The following is a 10,340-nucleotide window of genomic DNA, read 5'->3' as shown; positions in this document are numbered from 1 at the left end:
CTACCAACGATTTCTGGTCAGCCGGGATCTTAGGAAACACACTGAAATGGGTGGAAAAGAAACAAAGAGTAGGGGAAGGTGTCAAACTATACTTTTGAATAAAGTAATGGTGGTAACAGCTTTTTCTTTATTGACCACGTGACTCCGGTTAAAGTCCTTCAATTCTATCAGGCCTCCGCCCCCTCATCGGTAAATTGAGATGTTTGGGCCTAATAACACCTTTTGCCGTGTTACCCCCCCCCCCCGCCTCTCACCCCCCCCCCAGTGGGAAGGGGCGTTCGGTGATTCTACGGGGGAAGCCCCTCGCCTCAAGGTGCCCCCGCCGCGCTGGGTGGGCTCTAGGATGGCTGCGTTCAAGCTGGAGGCGGCTGAGCTACTCCGAGGAAAACCAACCGCAGGTCTAGGGAGGGGGAAACATGAAGGGCAACGAACTGGGGAAGCGGAGATGAAAGGCGACGACGGCGGGAGTTGGAGCTGGGCACATAAACAGAATGCAAATAACCTAAGTAGCACGCAAATAAACTCAAGATAACGGTCAGCGGGTACCTAGCGTTTACGAGGCGCCTGAAACGCTGCCCGTCTCTGAGCGCAGCCGCAGGGCCGAGCCATCGCTCCCGCTCTCACGGCGCTTGCAGAGTCCCGGGGTGCGCTGGGCATCTAACCGTGGACACGTAACTCCCGCCTTTCCCGAAGCCCTGACTGTGAGAAATGTAAGGAAAACTGTGAGACTAAAATATCACAGAACGTCTGAGTGCGCCAGGGGCAACGAGGAAACGCAAGCTCTGAAAACCGCCGGGACGCCCCCCACCACCCCAGGCCTAGGTCAGGCACACAAAAGAAACCGCCTCCGCCCTCAGAGGCGCAGCTTTCCTCTCAGCCCGCCCGGCGGCGCGGCCGCTGAGGCGATCTCCGCCCCCGCGGCCCCAGCTGCCCCCGCCTCATCCCTGCCGTGCCTCGGAAGTGACGCAACGTGCCCCGCCCCCGCCGCTAGATCGGCTGCTGCTGCCGCTGCGGGCGGACCTGCAGGAGGCGGCGGCGGCGGCCGAGGCCGAGGAAGATGGCGGACGGTGTGGACCACATAGACATTTACGCGGATGTGGGCGAAGAGTTCAACCAGGTACGGGAGGGCCCGGGCCCACGCCGCCGAAGAGGGCGGCGCTGCGGCCCAGACGCTAACTGGGGCCCGCTGCGGGCTGCGAGGCGGCGCCGCTGCAGACCGCGCTCCTTTGCCGCCGTGGGCCGTGCTACCCGACCGCGGCGCGGCGCCCCCCTGGCCCCTCGTTCTACCGCGTCGTTTCGCGGGCCCTGGGCGGTGCGGCCCCCCGCGGGGCCCGAGGCGCGGACGCGGGCCTCAGTGCTGCCGTCTCTGGCTCCTCCCTCGCCGCCGCCTCGCTCCCCTTTGTTGGCGGCGGCCAGCGGGCGCTTCCCGCCGCGCTAGGCCCGGACAGGGGCCGCGTGTGTGCGGCGGGGAGAGCGGGCCGCCGCCGCGCCCCCTCCCCTGTCGCGGGTCGAGGGGGAAGCCCGGCGAGGCGCGCGCCGTTCGCCGCCTCTTTCCCCCGCCGAGCCGCTCGGGCTCCGATTTCTCTCTTCGCTCCATTTTGTCTCCCTGTCGGCGCACGGTCGCCTCATGGAAGGCCGCATTCACCGCCCTTTGTATCCCGCGCGCCGGGTTTCCTGGGCTGTCCCCGCGTTTGCTACAGGTTTCGGCGTGGCGCTTTCCTCCTCCTCTCCTCACACTTCCTGACCGCGGCTTAGGTGTGGGCGCGTTTGCAACAAGTCCTTTGACTTTTGGACCCATGGATCGTGTTAAAAGTCGGCGCGCCGGCCGTGCCTCGGTGGTCGAGGGCTTGCGGTGCCTTGGAGGCCCATCAGTTCTTGGCCTTTTTGATGAAAATTCCTGGTAAGATAGGTGGTCTGGGCCAAAAGGGAGACTTGGAAGCAGGGTGATTGGATGGAACAAAAAAGATGGTAGCTCACCAAGAAATAAGAGTGATTAAAATAAAGAACGTTCGCCCTAAATTCTTAGGATATCGTTTAAAAATAAAGGGTTGTAGATATGACCCGTTTTTCAAAAGCAAAATGTCCTCTGAGGGATCTACTTTTATGTTTTGAAAGGGAGAAAGTGAGAAAGCTAGGTTTTCCCGGTATCTCACAGGCCACAGTTGGCCTAGAACTGGCCGCCGACTTGTGATGATGCCTGATGCTGAGCATCCCTGCAAAAGGTATCTCGTTCGTTACTAGAGTAGTGCTGTTTAAGCTTTAAGCCTGCTGTTCACGTCTTTACTGCCTTTTATGTAGTAACATATTCTTATTTACTTTTTATTTTTTGTTGATTTTTGAGAGTACGTTTGTTAGAGATGGGGACCGTGAAACAAGGGAGGGCTTAAAATAGAAGAAAGAAGAAGCAACAGGAGAGAGCCTAGGCGGGCGGCTTGGGCTGCTTTGCCTCACTGAGAAGTCAGAGAAAAGGGGGCCTTGGAGAGAGGGTCCGGGGGTTAGCCCTGGACGAGCTGCCGCTATCCCTTGGTTGCTAGTCTGGTGGGTGGGATCCCTTAGAGTTTAGGAGATGCAGGCCTGAAAGGGAAGAAGAGGGGGAAGGGAAAGTCACGGGCTATGCTCCCGGGATGGGGAGAGCGCTGTAGTAACACATTTTTAAAAGTCTAGTTGTGCCTAACTGCAGTGCATCTAAAAGCTTTATTTTTATATTTCCCAGGTCTGTATGAGAAACAGTAAAATTCTACTGGTTAATGTGTTCAGTTTTTTTCCTCCCTCCATTAGGGATCTTATGTGTGACTAGCTCAAGATTTTTTTTTTAATTGGGAAAGCTAGAAATCCTTACCATTCTATTTTTCAGGAATGACTTTGTGCTGCTGGGGCCAATATTAGAAAAGAAAAAAATTTTCAGTTAGCTTTAAATGTTTCCTACTCCATTACAACTGAGTAGACTTAAATGTAATCCATTGTAATCAAACGTTAAGTTTTAAAATACTTATTCTTTTTATTGTGCTTACATTTTGAATATATGATGCCTTAGTTGTGTCAGTGACAGATTAGAAAATTATCTTGAGTGCTGCACAGTCAGATCTAATGTTTTTAAGGTCATTAGATAAAGACCTCCAGGAATTCCCCCCCCCCCCTTTATCAATTGAGTATAACATTTCATCCAAAAGGGGGCCATACCTACAAGTGAAGGAACAATTAAGTGTTTAAGACTGCCTTTATTAGCTTTTCTTACAGGAATATATATTTTGCTTTGCTTTTCTACACACAATAAACAAAGAATTGGGGTGCAATTTTAGAAGTTGAGCTTCAGGACCTCTTTTGAAATATATTTTAGGCTTTCACAGTCTTAATTTGATTATGGGCATTTCTCTAATTCGCATAGCTGGATGGAGTGATACTTGTTTATCTCTGCTATAACTAGTGCTGACTGAGCAGGACATAAAGAGATTAAAATTTTGTGGCCCTGATGAGGAACTACTTTATAGGGTTCTTTCTAAAATGTAACTTTTTGTTTACCTACAGCATTTTATCTCACACATGGTTGCATAATTTTACCAGTAAAATATTTATACTTTTGAATAGATTAATGGGGTTAAATAGCAGCCACAAAGGATAGTTAGTTTTCAAGGTTCATTCTGTTTTTTTTTAAATGTTAGTATTGACTTTTTTTTTCTGAAATTTTATCAGAATTAGCGGTAACTACAAAATTACTACTCATTTATTTATTTTGCACTACATTAGCTGGTGCCGTTACTTGCGTTGGTTGCTATAGTAAACTATGATAATTTGCTGTAGTTGAGTAGTGTTTTACTAAGTATAGCCAGTCTTGACTAGTGTTTTAGCTACTAAACTGCTGTAAACATTTAAAAATCTTTGTTCTTGCCCAGTTGGTGTGGCTCAGCAGTTGAGCATAGACCTGTGATCCAGATCTCTGTTCCATTCTGGGTCAGGGCACATGCCCTGGTTGCTGGCTCAATCCCTAGTGGGGGGCTTGCAGGAGGCAGCTGATCAATGACTCTCATCATTGATGTTTCTATCTCTCTCTCGCTGAAATCAATAAAGATATATTTAAAAAAACAAAAAAACTTTGTTCTTTAATGTGAGCTGCAGTTTTCATTGAATTTGTATACTTTGGGATTCTCCATAGTGTATGTATTTTCCATTTCTTCTATTTAAATAGTCATACTTTTATGAAGCATTTTTTTCATGTGTGTATTTTGGGAAAGCACATTTGAAAAAGTGTGTGAGATGTTCGTCTGTCTTAGAAGAAACTTCAGTTTGGAGATGGGGTAAGAATAAGTTAATGAAACTATAGTAGAGTTCTTTTCTTCAGAAGAATTTTAGAATAGAGAATAAAGTTGAAGGGGAGAAGGCACAAGGGACTGGGCTATTTATGCATACTCTTTAGTTCTTAAATTGAAGGTCTTTGGATGTAACCAAATCGAGAACAGTTGCTCCAGTGGAAGGAGAATTTGAATTACTTCCAAACCTCTACATTGCTTGAATTTGGAGTTGAGAAGAAAGCGGTTTTGTTTTAGCCTTTGGTGTGTATCACTTCAATTTGAACTGGGATTTGTACTCAGATATAGTGTTACTAACCTAGTATTTAATAATCACAGATTTTTATTTTTACTAAAGTCAATAAAAATTTTTAAAACTCAGTTGTTCAAAATACATGTATTGAGTTTCTATTTTATGCCAACAAGGAGGAATACAAAGTTTAGATATAGTGCACTGTAGTGTTGGTGAGAGGTACCTACATACCTAATTGTAACACCGAGAGATTGTGTATTGTAGAATCCACTCTTTTATGTGTACCTGTATCTGTAGAATTTTTGTTGGCAGAGAAGAGGAATGCCAATAATACTATGAACTTCATGAAAACTGATACTGGATGCATTGAAGTAGTGTGTATTTTGCTTGTTTTGGGATCAAAAGCTCTTAATGTAGAATTTAGTTCTGATAACAGTGCTGCTTTAGTAATCTGACCACCCAACTTTAAAATGAGAATGTATGTGGGTAGTGGCCAGGAAAAAATTCATTTAGAAGTTATGGACCTAGACACCCGCATAAGTCATCTTGCCTTTATTTCATGAGTCATTATACTTTACATTTAATCATAATATATATAATTTAGCCATTTGTTTAGCCAGTTTTGGAAAATGGGTTTATTAGACAAATATCAGTGAAACCTTATTTCTGATAATTTATATTTAATAGAAAACCCTCTAAGATAGGACTGTAAGGTTGAGAATGAAGTAGGTAGAGGTTGATTTAGAAACTTGGGTAGAAGTGTTTAGGGGAGCTAGAGCTTTTCTCATTCAATTTTATTATTTATGAGTGTGGTCCATTCAGCTGCCTATAAATTGTCCACTTTGTGGTTTATGTGGCATGTTTTTAGTAACAAGTTGGCTTCCTTACCATTAGTTGAGCTTTTTACAGGAATTATGAACTAATTTTAATATCTATTCAGAATATAATTAGACAAAGTTTCAGAAAATGATGTATTTTCTAAAAAGATAAGTACGTATTAGATTTGATTATCTGATATTGGAGCTTGTGTGCTAGTATTTTTCTTCCTTGGTATAGAATACATTTTATAAATGCAAAATGTAACTTTCCCCTGCTTATATTTCTCTAAATGGAAATGACTATTAAATTCCTTTTATTTGTTTATTTTTAAATAGAGGGGCATTGAAACAAGTGGCCTTTGCTGTGCCATTACTGGTAGTATTATAACGCAGGAATGATATTGCTGCAATTTTAGGACCAAAGGCAGTGTTGGGCCTATCAGGGAGAATGAAGAGAATAGTACAGCTATACCATGATCATCTGATGGTGGTATTCAGTATATACCGTATATCTGTGATATTAAAATTTTATGGGAGGTGATTAGGGAAAATATGTTTAAAAATAACTTTGGAGGGAGGGGGATGGTGATAATGGAAAAATGCTTGAGAACATTGCTTTAAAAAGGAACTAATAAAATTTTGGTTGCTTTACTATCTAAGTTATTTTTAATGGTTTTCTCTGACTTGGCAACAACTACTAGTGTATCATGTAGAACATAATCTTGAAGTGTAAAATCTTGAGAAAATAACTAGTCTTTAGAATGATTGTAGTGATTTAGAATGTAGGGAATGAAAAAAAATTACTTAGTGGATTTTTAAAACAAACTCTAAGAGCTGTTAATTATTGGAAGTTAGATATAATGTGCAGCTCTATTGGTGATAAGCTACTATGAAAAGTAGTTAAGACTGGGCAGTATTTGGTATCTAAAATAATTAGAGGGGTAATGCTGATATTTTCTTGGTTTTGAATGCTATTAAAATTTTCTGAAGATAATTGAAAAGACTGCATAGTAGAATCTGATATTGTTGACCATTTCTCTTTGACAAAGTAGAAGGCATTTTTTTGTTCAGTAGTCTTTCAGAACACTTTAATATATGACCTATGATACACATTTTGCATAATTTCAGAATATGCTTGTTTCCCCTCTTTTTAAAATGGGAACAAAAAGTAGGATATGTTCTGTATTATTATTATTTTTTATGTGAAGGATAGGTGTGATATGTTGAAGCTGAAAGGGAGGATTACTGATACTACAAAAGAGTATGTGCTTTGAGTTGAATTTTGGTAATGGCAGCAGATGTATTTAGATTCATTAATATTTTTTCACCACATCCAAATGTGTACTGTTGGGGCTAGAAGTACAGGCTGTGGCCTTGGAACAGAATGAAGCTAACTTAGTCCACATGGAGATCAAACCCCAGGACCACGGTCTCAATTAGCATCACACTTCAACCAATTGGAAGCAGTCCAGCCAGACAGAGTGGCAGATCCTAAATATTGGTAGTCATATCTGGAAAATTGGTTGGTGTCAACGTAGGAATTCATGGACGGACAAAAAGAGTAAGTGATTGTGATTTACCAGGTTAGTGTAGCTGCAGCTATGCTTGTAAGGTGTTGTCTATTTATGTTAACGTTTTCCTGGATTTACAACCAATGAAAAATCAAATAATGTGTTAACATGTTTGGTGAAAGCATAAATTTAAATACTTTTATTTTAGTCCTGCTATTAATAACCTTTGCATTCTTTTCTACTCTCCCTCAGGCCATATATTGTGATTATAGTCTCTGCTGAGGAAACACAACTCCCTTTGTATAATAGTAATAATAATAATAATTCTATTTGAGGTATAGAATCGGATTGCAAGAGAGTTTAAAGTCCCCACTCCCTCTTGTGGGAAGCTTTTTAGTATCTCAAGTATATGGAACCACTGCTGCAACCCTGTCACGTGAAGCTTCAGCTACATTGAAACTTCATAACAAAACTTACCCTCTTTTTTTCTGTCACTGCAATTTGAGCATGTTACTTTGTTTAACAAAACTCAGTTCTGAAAGATTATTTTGGTGTTGCTGTACAAACAATTTATGGCATTATTCACTGACTTGTGGTCTTGATTTCTGCCCATTGCTAAAGATGGCTTTGTTTTCTGACCTACCTTGAGATTTTTGGCCCCTTATTAAATGTCTTACATTCTACCTCATAACAAAATTGCTATGTAAAGATTCTGATATAATAATTGGTAAATTGGTTAATTCTGTTATGCAGAAGATTACTTGAAGACGACTTTATAAATTTCAGGTTCCTTTGGCTATGTATAGAAATGGTATTTCCCTGTCTAGGTTTTTTTTTTCTCTTTTAAAAAAAGTTTTACTCTGGTTTCCTTCTGAACAACAGAGCAATAGCTATGTTCCCATGGGGCCTATATTACTCTGTTTACAATCATATTACTAATTCTATCTCTAGGTCATTCTCTATCCATGTAATCGTCTCTAAAAGTATTTGCTCTCCTCTTAATGTGCCATTTGTATAACAATTCATCCTTAATAAATTGTATTAATGGGAGAGGATATGAGTGATGTCTGAGCTCCAAGTTTGTTGTTTTGTAACTGATTGCCTCTTTTCACAAATACAGAGTGGGGCAAAAATAGGTTTACAGTTGTTTGTATGGAAAATAATACAATAATAATATGAGAATAAACCCTTTTGTTTACTCACAACTGTAAACCTCCTTTTGCCCCACCCTGAATTCTGCATCGTAAGAATAAAATACTTCACGTTGATTTTAGGTACTTAGTGGTGGAAAGGGAGAAAGATGAAAATAGGTTTTCCTTTGATAGCCCCTTGTTAAGCCTGTGTGGCCCAGTAATGGTTACCAAAGGCAATTTTAAATGGTGTTGTGTTCTGCCAATGCCTGTACTTCATTTTGGGGGGGGGTGCTTATTTACAAATTGAACCCTCCTTTTTCATTTTTCTTGTCTTTACATATCTGTTTCTTTTTTGTTTTCCTCTTCCTTGCTTATTTAGGCATGTAAGTGACATCCACTAGCATTGCTTTAATTCTGCTGGTGACAGTGGCAGAACTTTCCTAGATCCTTGTTCATGTCCTTTTTCTCTTGCTAATTGACTAGATAATCTAAGAAGTCAGGTAAGCATTAACTCTTCGTTGACTGAGAATAATAAAACTATTGCTAGACACTAATTTGTATAGTTTTACTTGTATTTTATTTATTGTTTATCTTTCCCTTGTTCATTTGTTATAACTTTGGAATTATTTACACACTTTTCATCATTCCTTTCCTATAGCTTAACTCAACATGATTTTTCCCCAAAACGAATAGATTTTTACAGGGCTGTGAAAAAAAGATCCTGAATACCATAGAAAATAATACTTGTGTTTTTCTTCAGTAAAATAGTAAAGATTTGTAATGTTTCTGATTTTTTGGATGTTTTTGTGTCAGTTTTTTTAAAGCTCATCTATTTTTATTCATGTATTATTACTTTCTCTTTAAGAGTATTTTACTTCCAAGGAAAGTTTTACATTATTACGTTATTATGTTTCCATGCCATTCTTTTCCCAGAGGAACATTATTTTCTATGTTATAATAAATAGTGGGAAAATAGCATTCATTGTATAGACATTTACTTTATAGGCACTGTTTAAGAATACACATGTGGCCCTGGCTGGGTAGTTCAGTTGGTTAAAATGATGTCGAAGGTTGTGGGTTTGATCCCCGGTCAGGGCACAACCAATGAATGCATAAATAAGTGGAACAACAAATCAGTGTTTCTCTGTATTTCTCTTTCATCAATCAATAAATTTTTTGTTTAAAATTACGTGTGTGGCATAAAGTGAGAGAAGATTTTTGATGATATCTTTGGGCCTTTTTTGATCTTCTACTAGACATTAAAAACAGATAGTTGAATGAATTTGTATTCAAATCTCTTTAGTGTAGTAGTCTGAGTGTTGTATAATTTAGAGCACTATTTCTGTATCTAGGAAGCTGAATATGGTGGGCATGATCAGATAGATTTGTATGATGATGTCATCTCTCCATCCGCAAATAATGGAGATGCCCCAGAAGACCGGGATTACATGGATACTCTCCCACCAACCGTTGGTGATGATGTGGGTAAAGGAGCAGCACCAAATGTTGTCTATACATATACTGGAAAGAGAATTGCGTTATACATTGGAAATCTAACGTGGGTAAGTAAAGTTGCCATATGAATTGGTAATGGATTTTAAACTATTCCAGTAGTTAACTTTGAAGTTAACTAGATTGGTTGTTCTATGTACTTGCTTATGCAATGAGTAGGGCAATAAAAGTACCTTTAAAACATCATAATTTCCACATCTTCTAATTTTGAATTTTGTAGTCATTGAACTTATTTTGGTAGAGATTCCAATTAAATATAGTTCAGTTCTTTTGTCTTCAAATCAGTTATTCTTTTTACCTACTCCTAGACTTCAGCTATCTTAATTTTACAAAGAAAAAGTGCCCACATAAGGTCTCAAGCCAGAATTCAGAACTGTAGGAGAGAAAGAGACAGTGACTCTTGGCTTTAAAGTTTCATTATCTAATTCATGTTACAGACTTGTTGAGTTTAATTTCTGCTCTCTCTCTCTCTCTGTCTCTCTTTGGATTTTGAGTACATATATTGAAGCTGGGGACAGTGAAACAAGGAAAGGCTTAGGATAGAAGAAGCAACAGGAGAGAGTCTAGGTGGGGCTGCTTTGGTTCAATGAGAAGTCAGAGAAAAGGGGCCTTGGGGACAGGTTCAGGGGGTTTGCCCTGGAGGAGCTGCCACTGCCCTTTGCTCCCTTGCTTGCAAGTCTTGTGAGTCCCTTACAGTTTAGGATATGCAGCCTGTGGATGAAGAAGAGAGGGAAGGGAAAGGTGCCCCGCATGCTCACAGGAAGGAGAGCATGCTAATTTCTGCTCTTAAATTTTTAATCTGATTTATGGAAATACTGCTAGATATACAT

At 40.7% G+C, this 10,340-nt stretch overlaps 1 protein-coding gene across 4 annotated transcripts in view; it reads left to right on the top strand.

Moving 5' to 3' along the window:
* Nucleotides 1-983: 983 nt before the first annotated feature.
* CPSF6 (cleavage and polyadenylation specific factor 6) overlaps nt 984-10,340 on the top strand; it is a 30,430-nt gene continuing 21,073 nt past the window's right edge. For 2 of the 4 annotated variants that reach the window (XM_081129744.1, XM_081129743.1), the window contains exons 1-2: nt 985-1,117; nt 9,351-9,560. In XM_081129744.1, coding sequence (XP_080985870.1) covers nt 1,058-1,117; nt 9,351-9,560 — 270 coding nt within the window. In that variant the 5' untranslated portion in view covers nt 985-1,057. Of the gene's footprint in view, nt 1,118-9,350; nt 9,561-10,340 lie in introns of all 4 variants that reach the window. The other 2 variants (XM_081129742.1, XM_081129745.1) reach the window with 2 other exon arrangements.

This window comes from Miniopterus schreibersii (genome assembly GCF_964146895.1).
Source record: "Miniopterus schreibersii genome assembly, chromosome: 2".
Lineage (NCBI taxonomy): Eukaryota > Metazoa > Chordata > Mammalia > Chiroptera > Miniopteridae > Miniopterus > Miniopterus schreibersii.
Note: the sequence above shows the minus strand (reverse complement) of the source record. Positions and strands in the feature narration are given on the sequence as shown.